This window comes from Aedes albopictus, chromosome 3 (assembly GCF_035046485.1).
Source record: "Aedes albopictus strain Foshan chromosome 3, AalbF5, whole genome shotgun sequence".
Taxonomy (NCBI): Eukaryota; Metazoa; Arthropoda; class Insecta; order Diptera; family Culicidae; genus Aedes; species Aedes albopictus.
In genome coordinates, this window is record NC_085138.1 from 364768205 (window position 1) to 364794020 (window position 25816).

At 45.0% G+C, this 25816-nt stretch overlaps 1 protein-coding gene across 1 annotated transcript in view; it reads left to right on the top strand.

The window, feature by feature from the left end:
• Positions 1–2031: 2031 nt before the first annotated feature.
• The window catches only part of LOC109432242 (IQ motif and SEC7 domain-containing protein 1), a 417362-nt gene continuing 393577 nt past the window's right edge, over positions 2032–25816 (top strand). The window contains exons 1-2 of the mRNA XM_062855491.1: positions 2032–2424; positions 2491–3713. Coding sequence (XP_062711475.1) covers positions 3340–3713 — 374 coding nt within the window. The 5' untranslated portion in view covers positions 2032–2424; positions 2491–3339. The remainder of the gene's footprint in view (positions 2425–2490; positions 3714–25816) is intronic.

Below are 25816 nucleotides of genomic sequence, written 5' to 3' on the forward strand. Positions count from 1 at the left end.
GGTGTAACGATACGGGAGGCTGTGCTGGAAGAAGGTGCTACGAATGGCCATGTTCTTGGAGGCGGCGAAATCGATGAGGCGTAGGCCATTTTCGTTCGTCAGCTGGTGGGCGCTGAACTTTCCAATCGTCGGTCTGAATTCCTCCTCCTGGCCTACCTGAGCGTTTAGATCCCCTATGATGATCTTGACGTCGTGGTTTGGGCAGCGGTCGTACTCGCGTTCGAGCTGCGCGTAAAATGCGTCTTTGACATCATCAGTGCTTCCGGAGTGAGGGCTGTGCACGTTTATTATGCTAATGTTGAAGAATCGGCCCTTGATCCTCAACCTGCACATTCTTTCGTCGATCGGCCACCAACCGATCACGCGCCTCTGCATGTCGCCCATCACTATAAAAGCTGTTCCCAGCTCACGTGTGTTGCCGCAACTCTGGTAGATGGTATGATTACCTCTAAACGTTCGCACCATAGATCCTGTCCAACACACCTCCTGCAGCGCTACGATTCCGAACCCGCGGTCCTTCAGTATATCGGCGAGTATGCGGGTGCTCCCGATGAAGTTGAGAGATCTGCAGTTCCACGTACCGAGCTTCCAATCACAAGTCCCTTTTCGTCGCTGTGGTCGTCGCCATTGGTATCGGTTCGCATTCTTCTCTTGTTGATTTTCCGGTGCTAGTCTTTTTTACGGCTGGCTCGCAGGGCCTGACACCAACCCACTAACAAAGTGATCCAACGTCTGTGAAAAAAGTTATATCCTAGGTAAATTGAGGATAAACTTTATTGTTGTTTTTCCAATACATGTAAAGGAATAATATCAATAATGAAATCTCAATACTTTGCCTCACTTTGCCTAGGGTATAACTTTTTTCACAGCCGTCGGATCGCTTCGCGGTCTTCTTCAAAGTTGTTTGGTATACAGTAACCTACAATAGTACCAAAGGGTTAATTTATTGAACGCTTACAGCGTCACCTAGCGGAAAAAATCGAAAAGTTAAAATTTCTGCATACATTTGGTCAAGATTTCCCATACAAACTTCAATCGTTTTGAGTGCCCCCTTAGGCTTAACTGATTTTGCTCAAATTTTGAACGTAGCTTTTGGGAGTCCAAAACAACTGATTTAGGAGGTAAGACTTGACACTTTCCGAAATTTTTGTTTTTCACATAAGTGTGGGCCACCCTAATCGGGAAACAAAATCCTGCTTTTTGTTGACGAAGACTTGGTTACGCATTGCTAGGATCCATCGATAGGTGGAGAAAATCAGGCCCTGGTTCAACGCACCGGCTGGAAGATGCTGCAGTGAAAAAGTCCTTCGCCGTGGAGCTGGAGAAACGTCCAGCGATTATTCTGGAAGATTCCGTAGAAGATCAATGATGCGACATGATCGCCTTCATCGCCACTGGCGAGAATAACTTTGGTGAGCTACACACTCAGAGATGACTACTGACACATAGATGACACCTGCAGGAAGACAGAAGAGTGAAGGAACGCCAAAGTTGCGATAGAGCGAGCAAAAACACGGGTAGCCAAAGTCATAGTCCGTCAACGCTACATATTTAGCTCTTGGGAAAGAAATGAAACGCTCATGTAGACGGAACGGTGTGGTCATCACAAATGTCAATCGTTTTTTTTTTTTGATGACTTCAAGAACACAAGTTCGGTAGACTAATGCCGCACACTTCACTGCTAAGTGAATGAATGATAACTTTTTTGCATCCATTCTGCTCTGCTCTGTGCAGACGTGACAGGGCTGTGTTGGTTCCACTGCTGGCAGCCTGCTGCGCGAGTGCACGTTTTGAACACTGCTACACACGGACAACGTGCTGCTGGTACTATCGCGTACCATATGCAGCACAGTCTCGGTGGACAAATCCTACGCGCGCGCTCGCAACCAACCGCGAGAGCATGAACTGGAGAGCAAAACCAGTCTTGTCAGCCCCTCATACACACATGAAGCCGGGACGGGACGGGTTGTTCTGCTTGGGCCCGGTCTCTTGCTGCCGCCGCCGATGTCTTATTGCAATCAACTAGCTAGTCAGTCGTACCGAAACTCTCCGTCAAACGAGTTCGCCATACAGCGTTGTTTGGCGTCGTCGTAGTCGTTGTCGTCGCGCGGTTCGTTGTCTCTGATCTGAGTCACCACGACGCGAGCTACTGCAGCGGGGTTTAGCCGGAGAGAGGTGTACGGAAGGGTCACCTGCGTGTGTGGTGTGGTTCTTTGCGCGAAGCAGAGCCGTGGAGCGTTCGCTGGCTGTATTCTTTGCACGGGGTCCCTTCGGTGGCGCGAGTGTTCCGTAGATTTGGGTTGGAGTTTTAGGATTTTAGCAGATTTGAGTTGACGAATTGGCCTGTTTTTGGGGATAAGGAAGTGTTGAGTTACTCGGTGGACCGCTCTGCGGAGGTCCTCAGTGCGAATTTTCTTGTGAAAGGTGCAGTTTTTTTTTTTTTTCTTTATTAAGGAGATTTTCAGCCCAGGGCTGGTTCATCTCCGGAAGGTGCAGTTGTGGTGAAGGAGTTGATAGGGTTTTCTGGCGAAACGGAAAGGTGTATCCTGCGAAGTAATCGCAGCTTCACAGTGAAGTTTTTGAATTTGAATGTCATGGTGATTGAATTACGAGGTGCTGCATAAATGGCCATCGTCTACTGATTTTCAATTTTGAGGAAACCGAGCAGAAGAAGAGGAAATTTGCACACTCTCGCTTTTCAGTGCGCTAGAAGGAAGGAGATTGCATTTTCTGCCGCAAGGCAGGAGTCTGTGAGTGGAAGAACCGAAAACGCAAGGAAAGGTTCGACGGCTCCGAATCAGCAGGAGTGCGAAGCGTAGAGTACAGGGAGAAGAACATCTGTGAGTGTGTATGAGTGCAGCTATCTCCGTTCGTCCGTTCTCGACTGCTGCTGCAAACAAGGAGCAGAGGAAAATGAAAACAAAGTAGAACCCGTGCCGCGATTTCTATCATCATCGTCGTCGTCCTTGCCAGGACAGATTCGCCGGATCGCAACAGGGGGAAGTGATGTGAATGAATTTATATCAACGTGACGGGAATGGGAAGCGCTGAAACCAAACAAAAAGTGATAAAATGTGAATGATAAACGATTGTTATCGGTGCCGAGTGAAATTTCAAGGCGAAGATTATCGATTTGCAACCGGGCCGAGTGTCTATCTATCTAGTGAGTGAGTTTGTGGTGGTGCGTGAGTTATTGAATGCCCTACAGAGCAGGTGATAAGAGAAGGCGGCCTGCTACATTGCTCCTTTTGCTCCTCGGCTGAGGAGGAAGAGAAAGCGCTCTTGATCAGTGCGTGCAAAAGTTCAATTTTGTCTTAGCAAAAAAAAGTAATAATAAAAATGTGCGACAGTGAGTGTGTGGTCAGCTCCGCTACCGGAGCAGCCAATGGCAACAACAACAACAGCAACCATACCAACGGAACTCCCACAACCAATGGCCTCCTTGTAGAGGCCATCAATCCGGTGGTTCACATGGCAAGTTCACTGTCGGCTCCGTCGATGCAACAACAGTTGTTGCAACAGCAGCAGCAGCAGCAACAGAAACAACAACAGCAGAGCGAGTTTCTGTCCGCCCAGGATATTGCCATGGAGAACCACTGGCTACGGGAGAAACTGAAGGAGGTTACGTCGGATCGGGATCGGCTGCTGTGCGAGGTGGCCAACCTGCGGCTGGAGCTGGATATGGCAGAACTCAAGCGGCTTCCGGAAGACAGGTGGGTGAATAGAGTATTTTCAGTGCCTTTAGGCAATCAAATGGACATTATCATTGAAAGAATAGTAAAATTCACAATTACAAAATTCAAATGAAAAACAGTTCAGGAAATTTATGTTAATTTTCTAAGGATTTCAAAGGAATTCAAAACAAAATATCAAATAAATTTCGAGGAAAATCCTTCCAAGATTTCGAGGGAAATCCTTCCAAGATTTCGAGGGAAATCCTTCCAAGATTTCGAGGGAAATCCTTCCAGGATTTCGAGGGAATTTCTCGCAGGATTTCGAGAGAATTTCTCGCAGGATTTCGAGGGAAATCTTCGCAGGATTTCGAGAGAAATCCTCGCAGGATTTCGAGGGAAATCCTCGCAGGATTTCGAGAGAAATCCTCGCAGGATTTCGAGGGAAATCCTCGCAGGATTTCGACGGAAATCCTCGCAGGATTTCGAGGGAAATCCTCGCAAGATTTCGAGGGAAATCCTTACAGGATTTCAAGGGGAATCCTTTAAGGATTTCGAGAGAAATCCTTTCAGGATTTTGAGGGAAATCCTTTCAGGATTTCGAGGGAAATCTTTTTAGGATATCGAAGGAAATCGTATCAGGATTTCGGGGGAAATCCTTCCAGGATTTCGGGGGAAATCCTTCCAGGATTTCGAGGAAAATCCTTCCAGGATTTCGAGGAAAATCCTTTCAGGATTTCGTGGGAAATCCTTTCAGGATTTCGTGGGAAATCCTTTCAGGATTTCGAGGGAAATCCTTTCAGGATTTCAAGGGAAAACCTTTCAGGATTTCGAGGGAAAACCTTTCAGAATTTCGAGGGAAAACCTTTCGGGATTTCGAGGGAAAACCTATCAGGATTTCGAGGGAAAACCTTTCAGGATTTCGAGGGAAAACCTTTCAGGATTTCGAGCGAAATCCTTTCAAGATTTCGAGGGAAATCCTTTCAGGATTTCGGAGGAAATCCTTCCAGGATTTCGGGGGAAATCCTTCCAGGATTTCGGGGGAAATCCTTCCAGGATTTCGGGGGAAATCCTTCCAGGATTTCGGGGGAAATCCTTCCAGGATTTCGGGGGAAATCCTTCCAGGATTTCGGGGGAAATCCTTCCAGGATTTCGGGGGAAATCCTTCCAGGATTTCGGGGGAAATCCTTCCAGGATTTCGGGGGAAAGCCTTCCAGGATTTCGGGGGAAATCCTTCCAGGATTTCGGGGGAAATCCTTCCAGGATTTCGGGGGAAATCCTTCCAGGATTTCGGGGGAAATCCTTCCAGGATTTCGGGGGAAATCCTTCCAGGATTTCGGGGGAAATCCTTCCAGGATTTCGGGGGAAATCCTTCCAGGATTTCGGGGGAAATCCTTCCAGGATTTCGGGGGAAATCCTTCCAGGATTTCGGGGGAAATCCTTCCAGGATTTCGGGGGAAATCCTTCCAGGATTTCGGGGGAAATCCTTCCAGGATTTCGGGGGAAATCCTTCCAGGATTTCGGGGGAAATCCTTCCAGGATTTCGGGGGAAATCCTTCCAGGATTTCGGGGGAAATCCTTCCAGGATTTCGGGGGAAATCCTTCCAGGATTTCGGGGGAAATCCTTCCAGGATTTCGGGGAAATCCTTCCAGGATTTCGGGGGAAATCCTTCCAGGATTTCGGGGGAAATCCTTCCAGGATTTCGGGGGAAATCCTTCCAGGATTTCGGGGGAAATCCTTCCAGGATTTCGGGGGAAATCCTTCCAGGATTTCGGGGGGAATCCTTTCAGGATTTCGAGGGAAATCCTTTCAGGATTTCGAGGGAAATCCTTCCAGGATTTCGAGGGAAATCCTTTCAGGATTTCGAGGGAAATCCTTTCAGGATTTCGAGGGAAATCCTTTCAGGATTTCGAGGGAAATCCTTTCAGGATTTCGAGGGAAATCCTTTCAGGATTTCGAGGGAAATCCTTTCAGGATTTCGAGGGAAATCCTTTCAGGATTTCGAGGGAAATCCTTTCAGGATTTCGAGGGAAATCCTTTCAGGATTTCGAGGGAAATCCTTTCAGGATTTCGAGGGAAATCCTTTCAGGATTTCGAGGGAAATCCTTTCAGGATTTCGAGGGAAATCCTTTCAGGATTTCGAGGGAAATCCTCGCAGGATTTCGAGGGAAATCCTCGCAGGATTTCGAGGGAAATCCTCGCAGGATTTCGAGGGAAATCCTCGCAGGATTTCGAGGGAAATCCTCGCAGGATTTCGAGGGAAATCCTCGCAGGATTTCGAGGGAAATCCTCGCAGGATTTCGAGGGAAATCCTCGCAGGATTTCGAGGGAAATCCTCGCAGGATTTCGAGGGAAATCCTCGCAGGATTTCGAGGGAAATCCTCGCAGGATTTCGAGGGAAATCCTCGCAGGATTTCGAGGGAAATCCTCGCAGGATTTCGAGGGAAATCCTCGCAGGATTTCGAGGGAAATCCTCGCAGGATTTCGAGGGAAATCCTCGCAGGAATTCGAGGGAAATCCTCGCAGGAATTCGAGGGAAATCCTCGCAGGATTTCGAGGGAAATCCTCGCAGGATTTCGAGGGAAATCCTCGCACGATTTCGAGGGAAATCCTCGCAGGATTTCGAGGGAAATCCTCGCAGGATTTCGAGGGAAATCCTCGCAGGATTTCGAGGGAAATCCTCGCAGGATTTCGAGGGAAATCCTCGCAGGATTTCGAGGGAAATCCTCGCAGGATTTCGAGGGAAATCCTCGCAGGATTTCGAGGGAAATCCTCGCAGGATTTCGAGGGAAATCCTCGCAGGATTTCGAGGGAAATCTTCGCAAGATTTCGAGGGAAATCCTTACAGGATTTCGGGGGAAATCCTTCCAGGATTTCGGGGGAAATCCTTCCAGGATTTCGGGGGAAATCCTTCCAGGATTTCGGGGGAAATCCTTCCAGGATTTCGGGGGAAATCCTTCCAGGATTTCGGGGGAAAACCTTCCAGGATTTCGGGGAAAATCCTTCCAGGATTTCGGGGAAAATCCTTCCAGGATTTCGAGGGAAATCTTTCCAGGATTTCGAGGGAAATCCTTCCAGGATTTCGAGGAAAATACTTTCAGGATTTCGAGGGAAATCCTTTCAGGATTTCGAGGGAAATCCTTTCAGGATTTCGAGGGAAATCCTTTCAGGATTTCGAGGGAAAACCTTTCAGGATTTCGAGGGAAAACCTTTCAGGATTTCGAGGGAAAACCTTTCAGGATTTTGAGGGAAAACCTTTCAGGATTTCGAGGGAAAACCTTTCAGGATTTCGAGGGAAAACCTTTCAGGATTTCGAGGGAAAACCTTTCAGGATTTCGAGGGAAATCCTTTTAGGATTTCGAGGGAAAACCTTTCAGGATTTCGAGGGAAAACCTTTCAGGATTTCGAGGGAAACCCTTTCAGGATTTCGAGGGAAAACCTTTCAGGATTTCGAGGGAAAACCTTTCAGGATTTCGAGGGAAAACCTTTCAGGATTTCGAGGGAAAACCTTTCAGGATTTCGAGGGAAATCCTTTCAGGATTTCGAGGGAAATCCTTTCAGGATTTCGAAGGAAATCCTTTCAGGATTTCGAGGGAAATCCTTTCAGGATTTCGAGGGAAATCCTTTCAGGATTTCGAGGGAAATCCTTTCAGGATTTCGAGGGAAATCCTTTCAGGATTTCGAGGGAAATCCTTTCAGGATTTCGAGGGAAATCCTTTCAGGATTTCGAGGGAAATCCTTTCAGGATTTCGAGGGAAATCCTTTCAGGATTTCGAGGGAAATCCTTTCAGGATTTCGGGGGAAATCCTTCCAGGATTTCGGGGGAAATCCTTCCAGGATTTCGGGTGAAAGGATTTCGGGGGAAATCCTTCCAGGATTTCGGGGGAAATCCTTCCAGGATTTCGGGGGAAATCCTTTCAGGATTTCGAGGAAAATCCTTTCAGGATTTCGAGGGAAATCCTTTCAGAATTTCGAGGGAAATCCTTTCAGGATTTCGTGGGAAATCCTTTCAGGATTTCGAGGGAAATCCTTTCAGGATTTCGTGGGAAATCCTTTCAGGATTTCGAGTGAAATCCTTTCAGGATTTCGAGGGAAATCCTTTCAGGATTTCGAGGGAAATCCTTTCAGGATTTCGATGGAAATCCTTTCTGGATTTCGATGGAAATCCTTTCAGGATTTCGAGGGAAATCCTTTCATGACTTCGAGGGAAATCCTTCCCGGATTTCGATGGGAATCCTTCCCGGATTTCGAGGGAAATCCTTCCCGGATTTCGAGGGAAATCCTTCCCAGATTTCGAGGGAAATCCTTCCCAGATTTCGAGGGAAATCCTTCTAGGATTTCGAGGAAAAATCCTCCCAGTTGGGCACATTTCTTTGAAATACCCAAACATATATTCAATATATAGTCAGATGTACCAATAAGTCTTTAAAGTAAAATTTTATCAGGCTTGTATCGAACTTAATATCGGTATTGTCGCTACAGGATTTAACTCGGGCTCTCTCCCCACACTCTTCTATTATTTTACTTGCATCGACCTGCAACAATGACTAAGTACTTCCATCATTCAACTCGAAAAGGAAGCGATAATCGCACCAATGCACTCGACGTAACTCACCTACTTCCTCATGGGATGCAACTTGGCAAACCAATCCAGGGCGAGCAAAACAGCATTGTGTTGGTCGTTGTGCTCGCTCCAGTTTCTGCGATTACCCACTTAAGGTACAAAACCCGAAAACTAGGTCAGCAGATTGGTTCTCGCTGTTCCACACCCTGCGACGACTCTGATGCCGCCGCAAAGCAATTATTGTGCTGCTAGTTGTCGTCAGTGCCGAGTTGTCACCCATTTATGGGGATAGGCACACCAGCAACAACCAACAACTACGGCTCATCCCATTTGAAACCCGAGATTCACAATCCGAGAATATCGAATCCCCCCTCCATACGACCGGGAGATATTTTTAGCCTCCGTCATCGTCGTCGGGTACTCGACCGAGTCGGGGATCTGGGTGACCTCCTCGATGAACAAGACGGAGCCGTTGTTTGTCGTCGTCATCGTCATCGTCGTAGCTCGTTTCTGGTTGAAAGTTGAAAATGGATTTAATTACTAAATCACCACATCTTACCCGCACTCGACGACCCAGAGCCCCATCAGCATGGAACCAGACCCGGCAAAGAATCAGAAAGAAATGCGGGAAACCAAGCTAGAAGAAGCGAAAATGACGACATCCATTGGAACAAGAAGCGCTAAAAACCCGAGTCGAAACCGCCACACAGCGTGACTTTGGCAAATAGGGTAAGAAATCAAGCTTTGAACTAGTCAAATTGTAATCTTAATTTGAACCATTTCAAAATTCATTAAAACGACGTACTATTCAGGCAAATATTGTCCCGAAAAAGATGTTAAACAGCTTTCCGTAATATAACCTGATAACATGGGTTTTAAAAGCATTGAATAAAGCGTTTTTGTCATGGAAAACAGGCAATTGAAAAATCACTGTGATTTCACCCATTTCCTCCAAGAGAAAGCACATTTTCGGTGCACTCGTACAGCTCATGCATTGTATCAAACGCAATATGTGAACACGTCAAATGAAAGCTTATTTATCGTAGAATCGACCAACCGAATAATATTCCGCACTATTTGTCATAAAATTATCAAATTTAAGTGATTCTTACTTGGAGAATGTTATCTTAAGTTGAACCATTTGTAATCTAAATTTGAACTAGTAAACGGGGGTGAGCTTCTAGTGTTGGCCTGTAGATTGCGCTAGTGGTTGCTTTGTTTACTCTTGGGGGATGAAAAAATCCAAATTTAGTTTCCAAATTCCTAAAGAATTTCGAACATTTTGAGTTGAGATTCCACTGCCTAATGAAAAATAGGTATGAGAATTAGCAGATTCATGTGATTTTTCATTGTTTAGCATGAAATTGGCTGTTTTGTGAGTTGCTCGAGCTGCTGCCGCCAGTAGTTCAAATTAAGATTAAAATTGGTTCAAATTATGATTACGATGGTTCAAATTAAGATTAATATCATTGTTGATGAAAAATCAAATATTTCAATGAAATTCGGTGCAAATACAAACTTTTTACCATTTAACAGAAAGCTTATACCCGTGGCTTTCATGTACATACGATTTTGCCGTAGTAAATTATTTCCATGTGGGAGAAAAAATCACTTAAAATTTGCACTGCTTCAGAAAGCTGCAATTTGGTTCAAATTTTGATTACCTACCCTAGTAGTAGGTAGGTACGAACGATGGAAATCTAACCGAATCACGCAAAAAATAGGGAACATAGAAAAAACATGCAGCTTGAAATCGAAAACGACAACAAGGGATAGTAGAGAGCGGAACGCTGTTAGAAGTAGAAGCGACGAATCATTAGCAAGCGTGGAGAAAGAAACCCACCGCAAAGCATAAACGAGTTTCACGCTTCTCGTTTTAGTTAGGCAGACCTGCCAAAACACAAAGCATAATTTAAAAATTGCGGAAGAGTTTAAACGGAGTTTAGGGAACGGTAGCGGATGGTTGACAAACTACATTTTTTTAACAGCGGATCGGCACTAGCTGCCCGGAGGTAGAAAAGGGAAAGAGTTGAATGGTAGTTGTCTACCGTCCAGCAGATGGTTAGTGTAAAGTCTCGTGGATGGTTTGTGAAGTTGGGAAATTTGACACGTTATTATGCTGGCTGGATGACAGCCCTTGACAATGACGAGCGTCATGTGTGCATACACGACACACATACTGGTCTGTGTTTGTTTATTGGATTATATATAAATGGATGGCTATTGGCTTTTCATTTTGAATAGAAATTTAGCAAAGAATTCTCGAAAACAACGAATTTGACAGAGAATGACATATAACTAATTATTCCAAAGTAAACTATTAAGTTTTTTTGAGATTTCAATTGTTCTTTATCACGTGGAAACTTTCTATGTTTCGACGATATTACTAGAAGTACTCCATAGGGTTTTCATTCAAATCTTTCAATACAATTTTGCCTTCAACTGCTTCGAATTTTTTTTTATCGATGATAGCTTCCAACAAAAATTTTCGAAAGTAACCCACGAAATACATCTAATGTAAATTAAAATGATTGAACCATTCAAGGATATCCATCTAAATGAAGAATGGCATAAAAATCGACCAAGGACCTTTATCAAAATAATTTGCAAATAATTCTTGGAATTTAAAAAAAAATCTAAGTTATCCCCCGAGATATTTTAGAATTTAGCTCAAACTCCGTCCTGGATTTTCCTAAAGTTCGAGGGGAGCTCAGGTAAGATTTCATAAAAAACTCACAAAATTCAATTTCCTTCCACAGCTTTTAAGAATATCCCACAAAATCCATCGATAATATTTCTCGAAAGCCACAATATCCTTGGACGACCCTTGGAGGATTTTCGAGAATTTCTAGTAATATTTTCAAGGTAATCCTTGCGAGATTTCCTTTAATATCCTTCCATATTCTTGAAAGATTATCCTCGAACTCATTAAAAAATTTCAATCAAAATCATAAAAAATCCCTCGGAACTCATGGCTGATTTTCATTAAATCCTTTAAAAGGATTCCCTCGAAAACTTTGAAGGTTTTCCTTCGCAATTCTTGAGATTATTTCCTAAAAAAAGTTGGAAAATTGTCCTTGGAATCCTTGGAGGATTTTCTCAAAATCCTTTAAGAAATTCTTTAAAAATCCTTGGAACAGTATTGCTAAAATAAATGGAGAATTTCCCTCAAAGCTCATGGCGGACTTCCCTCGATATTTTTGATGGGGTTTCCTCACAATAAGTAAAAGGATTTTCCTTGAAATCAATGGAGGAATGTCCTCGAAATACTTAAGGGATTTTCCTCGAAATCCTCGGAGGACTTTCCTCGAAATCCTCGAAAGATTTCCCTTGAATTCCTGGGAGGATTTCCCTCGAAATCCTGGGAGGATTTCCCTCGAAATCCTGGGAGGATTTCCCTCGAAATCCTGGGAGGATTTCCCTCGAAATCCTCGGAATATTTCCCTCGAAATCCTGGGAAGATTTCCCTCGAAATCCTGGGAAGATTTTCCTCGAAATCCTGGCAAGATTACCCTCGAAATCCTGGGAAGATTTCCCTCGAAATCCTCGAAGGGTTTTCCTCGAAATCCTCGGAGGATTTTCCTTGAAATCCTCGGAAGATTTTCCTCGAAATCCTCAGAGGATTTTCTTTGAAATCCTCGAAGGATTTTCCTCGAAATCCTCGGAGGATTTTCCTCGAAATCCTCGGAGGATTTTCCTCGAAATGCTGGGAGGATTTTCCTCGAAATCCTCGGAGGATTTTCCTCGAAATCCTCGGAGGATTTTCCTCGAAATCCTCGGAGGATTTTCCTCGAAATTTTTGGAGGATTTTCCTCAAAATCCTCGGAGGATTTTCCTCGAAGTCCTCGGAGGATTTTCCTCGAAATCCTCGGAGGATTTTCCTCGAAATCCTCGGAGGATTTTCCTCGAAATGCTGGGAGGATTTTCCTCGAAATCCTCGGAGGATTTTCCTCGAAATCCTCGAAAGATTTCCCTTGAATTCCTGGGAGGATTTCCCTCGAAATCCTGGGAGGATTTCCCTCGAAATCCTGGGAGGATTTCCCTCGAAATCCTGGGAGGATTTCCCTCGAAATCCTCGGAATATTTCCCTCGAAATCCTGGGAAGATTTCCCTCGAAATCCTGGGAAGATTTTCCTCGAAATCCTGGCAAGATTACCCTCGAAATCCTGGGAAGATTTCCCTCGAAATCCTCGAAGGGTTTTCCTCGAAATCCTCGGAGGATTTTCCTTGAAATCCTCGGAAGATTTTCCTCGAAATCCTCAGAGGATTTTCTTTGAAATCCTCGAAGGATTTTCCTCGAAATCCTCGGAGGATTTTCCTAGAAATCCTCGGAGGATTTTCCTCGAAATGCTGGGAGGATTTTCCTCGAAATCCTCGGAGGATTTTCCTCGAAATCCTCGGAGGATTTTCCTCGAAATCCTCGGAGGATTTTCCTCGAAATTTTTGGAGGATTTTCCTCAAAATCCTCGGAGGATTTTCCTCGAAATCCTCGGAGGATTTTCCTCGAAATCCTCGGAGGATTTTCCTCGAAATCCTCGGAGGATTTTCCTCGAAATCCTCGAAGGATTTTCCTCGAAATCCTCGGAGGATTTTCCTCGAAATCCTCGGAGGATTTTCCTCGAAATTCTCGGAGGATTTTCCTCAAAATCCTCGGAGGATTTTCCTCGAAATCCTCGGAGGATTTTCCTCGAAATCCTCGGAGGATTTTCCTCGAAATCCTCGGAGGAATTTCTTCGAAATCCTCGGAGGATTTTCCTCGAAATCCTCGGAGGATTTTCCTCGAAATCCTCGGAGGATTTTCCTCGAAATCCTCGGAGGAATTTCTTCGAAATCCTCGGAGGATTTTCCTCGAAATCCTCGGAGGATTTTCCTCGAAATCCTCGGAGGATTTTCCTCGAAATCCTCGGAGGATTTTCCTCGAAATCCTCGGAGGATTTTCCTCGAAATCCTCGGAGGATTTTCCTCGAAATCCTCGGAGGATTTTCCTCGAAATCCTCGGAGGATTTTCCTCGAAATCCTCGGAGGATTTTCCTCGAAATCCTCGGAGGATTTTCCTCGAAATCCTCGGAGGATTTTCCTCGAAATCCTCGGAGGTCTTTCCTCGAAATCCTCGGAGGATTTTCCACGAAATCCTCGGAGGATTTTCCTCGAAATCCTCGGAGGATTTTCCTCGAAATCCTCGGAGGATTTTCCTCGAAATCCTCGGAGGATTTTCCTCGAAATCCTCGGAGGATTTTCCTCGAAATCCTCGGAGGATTTTCCTCGAAATCTTCGGAGGATTTTCCTCGAAATCCTCGGAAGATTTCCCTCGAAATCCTGGGAAGATTTCCCTCGAAATCCTGGGAAGATTTCCCTCGAAATCCTGGGAAGATTTCCCTCGAAATCCTGGGAAGATTTCCCTCGAAATCCTGGGAAGATTTCCCTCGAAATCCTGGGAAGATTTTCCTCGGAATCCTGGCAAGATTTCCCTCGAAATCCTGGGAAGATTTCCCTCGAAATCCTCGGAGGATTTTCCTCGAAATCCTCGAAGGGTTTTCCTCGAAATCCTCGGAAGATTTTTCTCGAAATCTTCGGAAGATTTTCCTCGAAATCCTCGGAGGATTTCCCTCGAAATCCTCGGAGGATTTCCCTCGAAATCCTTGGAGGATTTCCCTCGAAATCCTCGGAGGATTTCCCTCGAAATCCTCGGAGGATTTCCCTCGAAATCCTCGGAGGATTTCCCTCGAAATCCTCGGAGGATTTCCCTCGAAATCCTCGGAGGATTTCCCTCGAAATCCTCGGAGGATTTCCCTCGAAATCCTCGGAGGATTTCCCTCGAAATCCTCGGAGGATTTCCCTCGAAATCCTCGGAGGATTTCCCTCGAAATCCTCGGAGGATTTCCCTCGAAATCCTCGGAGGATTTCCCTCGAAATCCTCGGAGGATTTCCCTCGAAATCCTCGGAGGATTTCCCTCGAAATCCTCGGAGGATTTCCCTCGAAATCCTCGGAGGATTTCCCTCGAAATCCTCGGAGGATTTCCCTCGAAATCCTCGGAGGATTTCCCTCGAAATCCTCGGAGGATTTCCCTCGAAATCCTCGGAGGATTTCCCTCGAAATCCTCGGAGGATTTCCCTCGAAATCCTCGGAGGATTTCCCTCGAAATCCTCGGAGGATTTCCCTCGAAATCCTCGGAGGATTTCCCTCGAAATCCTCGGAGGATTTCCCTCGAAATCCTCGGAGGATTTCCCTCGAAATCCTCGGAGGATTTCCCTCGAAATCCTCGGAGGATTTCCCTCGAAATCCTCGGAGGATTTCCCTCGAAATCCTCGGAGGATTTCCCTCGAAATCCTCGGAGGATTTCCCTCGAAATCCTCGGAGGATTTCCCTCGAAATCCTCGGAGGATTTCCCTCGAAATCCTCGGAGGATTTCCCTCGAAATCCTCGGAGGATTTCCCTCGAAATCCTCGGAGGATTTCCCTCAAAATCCTCGGAGGATTTCCCTCGAAATCCTCGGAGGATTTCCCTCGAAATCCTCGGAGGATTTCCCTCGAAATCCTCGGAGGATTTCCCTCGAAATCCTGCAAGGATTTCCCTCGAAATCCTGCAAGGATTTCCCTCGAAATCCTCGGAGGATTTCCCTTGAAATCCTCGGAGGATTTCCCTCGAAATCCTCGGAGGATTTCCCTCGAAATCCTCGGAGGATTTCCCTCGAAATCCTCGGAGGATTTCCCTCGAAATCCTCGGAGGATTTCCCTCAAAATCCTCGGAGAATTTCCCTCGAAATCCTCGGAGGATTTCCCTCGAAATTCTTGGATGATTTCCCTGGAAATCCAAGGAGGATTTCCCTCGAAATCCTCGGAGGATTTCCCTCGAAATCCTTCGAAGGATATTCCTCACAATCCACGGAGGATTTCCCTCGAAATCCTTGGAGGACTTCCCTCGAAATCCTCGGAGGATTTCCCTCGAAATCCTTCGAAGGATATTCCTCACAATCCGCGGAGGATTTCCCTCGAAATCCTTGGAGGATTTCTCTCGAAATCCTTGGAGGATTTCTCTCGAAATCCTTGGAGGATTTCTCTCGAAATCCTTGGAGGATTTCTCTCGAAATCCTTGGAGGATTTCTCTCGAAATCCTTGGAGGATTTCTCTCGAAATCCTTGGAGGATTTCTCTCGAAATCCTTGGAGGATTTCTCTCGAAATCCTTGGAGGATTTCTCTCGAAATCCTTGGAGGATTTCTCTCGAAATCCTTGGAGGATTTCTCTCGAAATCCTTGGAGTATTTCTCTCGAAATCCTTGGAGGATTTCTCTCGAAATCCTTGGGGGATTTCCCTCGAAATCCTTGGGGGATTTCCCTTGAAATCCTTGGGGGATTTCCCTCGAAATCCTTGGAGGATTTCCCACGAAATCCTTGGAGGATTTCCCACGAAATCCTTGGAGGATTTCCCACGAAATCCTTGGAGGATTTCCCACGAAATCCTTGGAGGATTTCCCACGAAATCCTTGGAGGATTTCCCACGAAATCCTTGGAGGATTTCCCACGAAATCCTTGGAGGATTTCCCACGAAATCCTTGGAGGATTTCCCACGAAATCCTTGGAGGATTTCCCTCGAAATCCTTGGAGGATTTCCCTCGAAATCCTTGGAGGATTTCCCTCGAAATCCTTGGAGGATTTCCCTCGAAATCCTTGGAGGATTTTCCTCGAAATCCTTGGAGGATTTCCCTCGAAATCCTTGGAGGATTTTCCTCGAAATCCTTGGAGGATTTCCCTCGAAATCCTTGGAGGATTTCCCTCGAAATCCTTGGAGGATTTCCCTCGAAAACCTTGGAGGATTTCCCTTGAAATCCTTGGAGGATTTCCTTCGAAATCCTTGGAGGATTTCCCTCGAAATCCTTGGAGGATTTCCCTCGAAATCCTTGGAGGATTTCCCTCGAAATCCTCGGAGAATTTCCCTCGAAATCCTTGAAGAATTTTCCTCGAAATTCTTGGAGGATTTCTTTCGAAATCCTTGAAGGATTTCCCTCGAAATCCTTGGAGGATTTCCCTCGAAATCCTTGGAGGATTTCTCTCGAAATCCTTGGAGGATTTCCCTCGAAATCCTTGGAGGATTTCCCTCGAAATCCTTGGAGGATTTCCCTCGAAATCCTAGGAGGATTTCCCTCGAAATCCTAGGAGGATTTCCCTCGAAACCCTTGGAGGATTTCCCTCGAAATCCTTGGAGGATTTCCCTCGAAATCCTTGGAGGATTTCCCTCGAAATCCTAGGAGGATTTCCCTCGAAATCCTAGGAGGATTTCCCTCGAAATCCTAGGAGGATTTCCCTCGAAATCCTAGGAGGATTTCCCTCGAAATCCTAGGAGGATTTCCCTCGAAATCCTAGGAGGATTTCCCTCGAAATCCTAGGAGGATTTCCCTCGAAATCCTAGGAGGATTTCCCTCGAAATCCTAGGAGGATTTCCCTCGAAATCCTAGGAGGATTTCCCTCGAAATCCTAGGAGGTTTTTCCTCGAAATCCTAGGAGGATTTCCCTCGAAATCCTAGGAGGATTTCCCTCGAAATCCTAGGAGGATTTCCCTCGAAATCCTAGGAGGATTTCCCTCGAAATCCTAGGAGGATTTCCCTCGAAATCCTAGGAGGATTTCCCTCGAAATCCTGGGAGGATTTCCCTCGAAATCCTAGGAGGATTTCCCTCGAAATCCTAGGAGGATTTCCCTCGAAATCCTAGGAGGATTTCCCTCGAAATCCTAGGAGGATTTCCCTCGAAATCCTAGGAGGATTTCCCTCGAAATCCTAGGAGGATTTCCCTCGAAATCCTAGGAGGATTTCCCTCGAAATCCTAGGAGGATTTCCCTCGAAATCCTAGGAGGATTTCCCTCGAAATCCTAGGAGGATTTCCCTCGAAATCCTAGGAGGATTTCCCTCGAAATCCTAGGAGGATTTCCCTTGAAATCCTAGGAGGATTTCCCTCGAAATCCTAGGAGGATTTCCCTCGAAATCCTAGGAGGATTTCCCTCGAAATCCTAGGAGGATTTCCCTCGAAATCCTAGGAGGATTTCCCTCGAAATCCTAGGAGGATTTCCCTCGAAATCCTAGGAGGATTTCCCTCGAAATCCTAGGAGGATTTCCCTCGAAATCCTAGGAGGATTTCCCTCGAAATCCTAGGAGGATTTCCCTCGAAATCCTAGGAGGATTTCCCTCGAAATCCTTGGAGGATTTCCCTCGAAATCCTTGGAGGATTTCCCTCGAAATCCTTGGAGGATTTCCCTCGAAATCCTTGGAGGATTTCCCTCGAAATCCTTGGAGGATTTCCCTCGAAATCCTTGGAGGATTTCCCTCGAAATCCTTGGAGGATTTCCCTCGAAATCCTTGGAGGATTTCCCTCGAAATCCTTGGAGGATTTCCCTCGAAATCCTTGGAGGATTTCCCTCGAAATCCTTGGAGGATTTCCCTCGAAATCCTTGGAGGATTTCCCTCGAAATCCTTGGAGGATTTCCCTCGAAATCCTTGGTGGATTTCCCTCGAAATCCTTGGTGGATTTCCCTCGAAATCCTTGGAGGATTTCCCTCGAAATCCTTGCAGGATTTCCCTCGAAATCCTTGCAGGATTTCCCTCGAAATCCTTGCAGGATTTCCCTCGAAATCCTTGCAGGATTTCCCTCGAAATCCTTGCAGGATTTCCCTCGAAATCCTTGGAGGATTTCCCTCGAAATCCTTGGAGGATTTCCCTCGAAATCCTTGGAGGATTTCCCTCGAAATCCTTGGAGGATTTCCCTCGAAATCCTTGGAGGATTTCCCTCGAAATCCTTGGAGGATTTCCCTCGAAATCCTTGGAGGATTTCCCTCGAAATCCTTGGAGGATTTCCCTCGAAATCCTTGGAGGATTTCCCTCGAAATCCTTGGAGGATTTCCCTCGAAATCCTTGGAGGATTTCCCTCGAAATCCTTGGAGGATTTCCCTCGAAATCCTTGGAGGATTTCCCTCGAAATCCTTGGAGGATTTCCCTCGAAATCCTTGGAGGATTTCCCTCGAAATCCTTGGAGGATTTCCCTCGAAATCCTTGGAGGATTTCCCTCGAAATCCTTGGAGGATTTCCCTCGAAATCCTTGGAGGATTTCCCTCGAAATCCTTGGAGGATTTCCCTCGAAATCCTTGGAGGATTTCCCTCGAAATCCTTGGAGGATTTCCCTCGAAATCCTTGGAGGATTTCCCTCGAAATCCTTGGAGGATTTCCCTCGAAATCCTTGGAGGATTTCCCTTGAAATCCTTGGAGGATTTCCCTCGAAATCCTTGGAGGATTTCCCTCGAAATCCTCGGAGGATTTCCCTCGAAATCCTTGCAGGATTTCCCTCGAAATCCTTGCAGGATTTCCCTCGAAATCCTTGCAGGATTTCCCTCGAAATCCTTGGAGGATTTCCCTCGAAATCCTTGGAGGATTTCCCTCGAAATCCTTGGAGGATTTCCCTCGAAATCCTTGGAGGATTTCCCTCGAAATCCTTGGAGGATTTCCCTCGAAATCCTTGGAGGATTTCCCTCGAAATCCTTGGAGGATTTCCCTCGAAATCCTTGGAGGATTTCCCTCGAAATCCTTGGAGGTTTCCCTCGAAATCCTTGGAGGATTGCCCTCGAAATCCTTGGAGGATTTCCCTCGAAATTCTTGGAGGATTTCCCTCGAAATCCTAGGAGGATTTCCCTCGAAATCCTTGGAGGATTTCCCTCGAAGTCCTAGGAGGATTCCCCTCGAAATCCTAGGAGGATTTCCCTCGAAATCCTTGGAGGATTTCCCTCGAAATCCTTGGAGGATTTCCCTCGAAATCCTTGGAGGATTTCCCTCGAAATCCTTGGAGGATTTCCCTCGAAATCCTTGGAGGATTTCCCTCGAAATCCTTGGAGGATTTCCCTCGAAATCCTTGGAGGATTTCCCTCGAAATCCTTGGAGGATTTCCCTCGAAATCCTTGGAGGATTTCCCTCGAAATCCTTGGAGGATTTCCCTCAAAATCCTTGGAGAATTTCCCTCGAAATCCTTGGAGGATTTCCCGCGAAATCCTCGGAGCATTTTCCCTCGAAATCCTCGGAGGATTTCCCTCGAAATCCTCGGAGGATTTCCCTCGAAATCCTCGGAGGATTTCCCTCGAAATCCTCGGAGGATTTCCCTCGAAATCTTCGGAGGATTTCCCTCGAAATCCTCGGAGGATTTCCCTCGAAATCCTTGGAGGATTTCCCTCGAAATTCTCGGAGGATTTCCCTCGAAATCCTCGGAGGATTTCCCTCGAAATCCTCGGAGGATTTCCCTCGAAATCCTCGGAGGATTTCCCTCGAAATCCTCGGAGGATTTCCCTCGAAATCCTCGGAGGATTTCCCTCGAAATCCTCGGAGGATTTCCCTCGAAATCCTCGGAGGATTTCCCTCGAAAGAAATCCATCAAGGATTTTGAAGGAAATCCATGGAGGATTTCGAAGGAAATTTGGAAATTTGGAGGAAAATCCTCAAGAGATTTCGAAGGAAATCCTCCAAGGATTACGAGGAATATCGTCCAAGAACTTCGAGGGAAATCCTTCAAGGATTTCGAAGAAAACCTTTCAAAAAATTCTACGGAGATGTCGACGGAAATCCTTCAAGGAGGGTAATCCTCCAGGGATATCGAAGGGAATCCTCCAAGGATTTCAAGAATTTCGAAGGAAATCCTCCAAGGATTTCGAAGGAAATCCTCCGAGGATTTCGAAGGAAATCTTCCGAGGGTTTCGAAGGGAATCCTCCGAGGATTTCTAAGGGAATCCTCCAAGGATTCGGAAGGAAATCCTCCGAGGATTCGGAAAGAAATCCTCCGAGGATTCGGTAGAAAATCCTACGAAGATTCGGAAGGAAATCTTCCGAGGATTCGGAAGGAAGTCCTCCAAAGATTCGGAAGGAAATCCTCCGAGGATTCGGAAGGAAATCCTCCGAGGATTCGGAAGGAAATCCTCCGAGGATTCGGAAGGAAATCCTCCGAGGATTCGGTAGAAAATCTTCCGAGGATTCGGAAGAAAATCCCACGAGGATTCGGAAGGAAGTCCTCCGAGGATTTGCAAGGAAATCATCCGAGGATTCGAAATAAAGTCCTCCAAGGATTCGGAAGGAAATCCTCCGAGGATTCAGAAGAAAATCCCACGAGGATTCGGAAGGAAGTCCTCCGAGGATTTGCAAGGAAATCATCCGAGGATTCGAAATAAAGTCCTCCAAAGATTCGGAAGGAAATCCTCCGAGGATTCAGAAGAAAATCCCACGAGGATTCGGAAGGAAATCCTTCGAGGAATTCGAAGGAAATCCTCCGAGGATTTCGAAGGAAATCTTCCGAGAATTCGAAAAACTCCTCCGAGAATTCGAAAAACTTCTCCGAGGATTGCAAAGGTAATCCTCCAAGGATCTCCAAGGTAATCCTCCAAGGATTTCAAGGGAAATCCTTCGAGGATTTCGAAGGAAATCCTTCGAGCATTTCGAAGGAATTCCTTCGAAGATTTCGAAGGAAATTCTTCGAGAATTTCGAAGGAAATCCTTCGACGATTACTTTTGAGATCCTTGGAGGATTACATTTGCAATCCTCGGAGCAGTTTTTAAAATTCTCGGAAGGTTTCCTTCGAAATCCTTGGAGAATTTCCTTCTAATTTCTCGGAGGATTTCCTTCCGAATCCTTGGAGGATTTCCTTCCGAATCCTTGGAGAATTTCCTTCCGAATCCTCGAAGGATTTCCTTCCGAATCCTCGGAGGACTTTCTTCCGAATCTTCGTAGGATTTTCTTCCGAATCCTCGGAGGATTTCCTTCCGAATCCTTGGAGGATTCCCTTAGAAATCCTCGGAGGATTCCCTTCGAAACCCTCGGAAGATTTCCTTCGAAATCCTCGGAGGATTTCCTTCGAAATCCTCGGAGGATTTCCTTCCGCATCTTCGGAGGGTTTCCTTCCAAATCATCGGAGGACTTCCTTCCGAATCCTCGGAGGACTTCCTTCCGAATCCTCGGAGGATTTCCTTGAGAATCTTTGGAGGATTTCCTTCCGAATCTTCGTAGGATTTTCTTCCGAATCCTCGGAGGATTTCGTTCCGAATCCTCGGAGGACTTCCTTCCGAATCCTCGGAGGATTTTCTTGAGAATCTTTGGAGGATTTCCTTCCGAATCTTCGTAGGATTTTCTTCCGGATTCTCGGAGGATTTCCTTCCGAATCCTCGAAGGATTTCCTTCCGAATCCTCGAAGGATTTCCTTCCGAATCCTCGAAGGATTTCCTTCCGAATCCTCGAAGGATTTCCTTCCGAATTCTCGGAGGATTTTCTTCCGAATCCTTGGAGAATTTTCTTCTGAATCCTCCCTCAGAGGATTTCCTTACGAATCCTTGGAGGATTCCCTTCGAAATCCTCGGAGGATTTCCCTCGAAATTCTTGAAGGATTCCTCTTGAAATCCTCGAAGGATTTCCGTCGACATTCTTGAAGGATCTCCGTAGAATTTTTTGAGGGGTTTTCCTCAAAATGCTTGAAGGATTTCTCTTGTTATTCTTTGAAGGATTTTTCTCGTTTTCCTTGGAGGATATACTTTGAAACCTTTGGGAGATTTCCCTTGAAATCAAGGAAGGATTTATTTTAAAATCCCTGGAGGATTTCTTTCAAAATTTCTCAGAGGATTTCCCTCGAAATCCTAGGAGGTTTTTCTCGAATCCATGGATGATTTCCCTTGAAATTTTTGGGAATTGTCCTGGACAACCTGGAAAGATTTCCTTCGAAAGCCATTTCCATTACGAAAAGTTCCTGAACCGACCGGGAATCAAACCCGTCACCCTCAGCATGGTCAATACTTACGCCTTTGCAGCTGTAGCTAAGGGCCCTCATTTGCAAAATTATGTCTATCAAAAAACAAAGAAAACAACGTGTACACTCACTACACTAGATAAGAGGGACCCCGCATCTAAACCGCTCAGTTCAACCGTCTTGGCCCTCCCCTAGTATATTACAGCAAGGGATGAGAAGTGAGACCCACCAGTACCGACTACCGTCGTCGTCGTCATTGTCATCAGCCAGAACGAAAGAAAGACGCCATCAGCAGCTATGTAGAAGATCTTTGCAAGTCGGACGCGGAAAACCGTTTTCGCAATGACATTAACGGCAATAAGCGCCATTCGTTCGTTGAACTGAACTGAACTGAACTGTTGAGGATGATGATGATGAAGATGATGATGATGGTGTACTTGGTCGTTGTCGTTGTCGCACACCGCCGTTCCAAAGCAGTCAACCTCCAAACATTTAAACGCTTCTTGTACAGTAACATCGTCGAACCGTCGGACGCCCATTGCACTAGGTGAGAGGTTATCAACCATGTTTCGGGGCAAACCGGTAGCATCATTGTGAATAAGAGGAGTGAGGAGGAACGTGGAGATGTTAAAGTGGCTGAGTGCAAACGATTACGAGCTTGGAGAAAGATCGTTGGCAATGTGATTACCCAGGAGGCGGGAATCTTCTGCTACCTACCGAGGAGAGCGAAATGATGTTGTTCAGCTGTGCAGAGAAATTGCAATTCAAATTCAATCAATTAGGTGCCCGGTGCAAGTAGATAGGAGGAGCACAAAGTAAATCGATACTCTGCTGGTTTTATGGTGTACTGCTACTGAGCTGAGACGAGAAAAAATATTGAAATTCTACTACTTCAAGTACCATGAGATTTTAATTTATTCTAGTTATGTCTAACATTATTTTGGATTTTTTTCAATTTCAATGAGCATCGAATAAAAGAAATATTGTCAAAGCCAAAATGCTTCCAGTTTCACCTTAAATGCTCTACAAGCACGTCTTTCACCTGAGAGCTTTCTTTGTCAATTTGTTTATCCATTTGTATTTATTGTGTTCAACTTGCTGCTGAAATGGCACATGGCGATAGAACGTAACTCGTTAATGTTAATAGACCAATCAACAAAATTGCCACAGTATTTGACACCTTAGCACGTCTGGATGAGGCCTACCAGAGCGTTACCCCAGTTCCAATCACGGAACAAAACCAAACAAAAAATATCAACTCTCGTTCCGTTCTGATAGCTTCCCGTCCTCAGCCGTAGAAAGAGCTCTTCACAAAACTATGCCAGGCAGGAGACAGATGCATGCCTCGGAATAAGCAACGACCAAGCAGCTATTCTTTCACCAGGCTTTTCTTTTTTTTTTTTGCACAGCCTGTCGTCATCGTAGGTACATGTTCTTTCTGGAAAAGATACCTCCGGGAGCTTTTCCGTAATTAATTTTCTCTTTAAATTGTGCACCTACACACGTCTCTCGGGGAAACTGGGAAACAATGTCGACGACCGATGACAACCCAACAACGGCAACGGTAACCGGTAGATAGTAGTTGTACTGCAACAGAGCGCAGTTCCTGAACAAAGCCTTAGGATGCAAAAAAAAAAATACAGCGAAAAAAAACGAGGAGGCTGACTAGCTGTTGGGCTGGGCCTAGAATGGCATCGGCATGGTGGGATAACAAGTACAAAAACAAGCAAAGCGCATTTCTGCACCAACAAGAAGCGGTAATTTAGCCGGAGCTTTTTGCTACTTGGGCATTCCACTTTTGTCTCGTTGCGCTGTCTCGCTGCTCGAAAAGAAAAGAATGCAAGTGGGTGCTTTGACTGAGGCTCTGAAAGAGTTGCAGTTGCTTCGCAGGCAGTGGACTGGGGATAGTGATACACTCCCGTTCAAAAGTTTGGGGTCACCCCCTCAAAAACATGTCATTTTTTTAGGCCCATATCTCCGCCAATTTGCGTCCGATTTCAAAACCCTAGGTGACCCCAAACTTTTGGTCGATGAAATCAAGGATTACTTTGCTTAAAAACTTTTTTTCTAGCTTTTTTAGCTAAGTTCTGTAAAAAGCAGTTGAAAGCTAATAGAAAATGGGTCATATTACCGCTCTCATCTTAAAATTTGGTCGACCCAACTTCCAGCGACACTGCCGTAAGTTTATATTCATTTTTTATAAAATTTGGCAACTTTGGGTTAAGTTTACATACAAATTTTTTTGAAAAAGTTTCTTTTAAATCATGTTCAAAGTTTCTTTGACTTATTCTCTTTTGAATGAAACCTAGAGTTTTGAAATCGAACGCAAATTGGCGGAGAAATGGGCCTAAAAAAATGACACGTTTTTGAGGGGGTGACCCCAAACTTTTGAACGGGAGTGTAAGTGTAGTTGGAAAGGTTTGAGAAGCTCCGTATGTTCTACACGAATTTCTGGATCTGCATTGAAGAAGAATATATTTCTTCCAAAAACGCTGACAACAGTTGTCGCGTTCAAGAGAATTCTAGTAAATATACAACTCCAATCATAGTATTCTTTTCAATTAACTTTAATATTTCCGAGTGTGTAGAAAAATCTAATGAATAGCATATTCAGTTATTACTGATTGAATTTCTGAAAAACATAAACTGATATTGGTTTGATTGATATAGGAGGTAAAAGATCAGAAATAATAGCAAAATCTAATCGGTGAATTGCTCAATAATATCTCGTTAAGATATTACAAGATCAAAACAATAACAGACAAGATTTGTCGATCATTTTCCTGAAAAAAAAAAATAGGAATGTCAACATCCATCATCGAACCTTCGACCTTAGGGCTCACCGGTGGTGCTTACCACTAAACTGTGGCTCATTGTTATGAATATAATTGGAAGTAGAGCATGAGGTTCTTTGTTTCCATAGCCCAGAAAGGGGCACATGGCATTCCACTAACATTGAGCCATCTCTATGGGTGTATATGTTCCATTGCGTGCAGAAGAGCTAAATTTGTTCATATGTAGAAATTTTCAGATATTTCGTCAATAACAACAATTGGTTTAATATCACTTTGAGTTATTCGTGCAATGTTCATCAAATTTTTGAATAACACATCAAAACCACATCGAGCAATGACAGCAAAAATTGTTCGATTTGAGATATAATTTAGATATTCTCCTCTACCCCCTCTACATTTTTCTACACGTTACTATGTAAACCTATTACAGGTCGGACTCGATTATCCGGAGTCGGGTTCTGACGATTCCCACAATAATATCTCGCAAACGGAATGCTGTAAAAAGTTGAAATTTTGATAGATCAATAATCAAAGTTGGATTAACAAAATGTCAAAATTTCAGCTTTAAAGATCTTTCCGTTTCCCAGATATACGTTTGAGAAGCATCCGAACCCGACGCCGGATAATCGAGTAAGACCTGTACTATAATAAGGGTCTATTCAACTTCTTATAGGGTATGTGTGTCATCATTAATCACGCACTCCCATATTAATCATAAATATTTGAAAACATACTACTACGTCACCGATTGATTCCTTTATTTTTGTTTTCATTGGTGCTCACTTCTAAAAAAACATGCAACAAAAAAAGAAACAAATCAAACAGCGCTTCAACCTTTGATTTTGGTAGAATGAAAATAGGAGCCACATGCTTAATAAGAGAACCAATATCCTACATAAACTTCTTGGCACGGCATAATGACTGCCAGAAAGAGCTTCGTTTTCCAATTGCGTTGTCATTGTGGTTTTATCTTGTTGTGATTCACGCGCAGCTCACCGTACACAGTTCAAAATTGGTAACAAAATGACCTCCATCGCT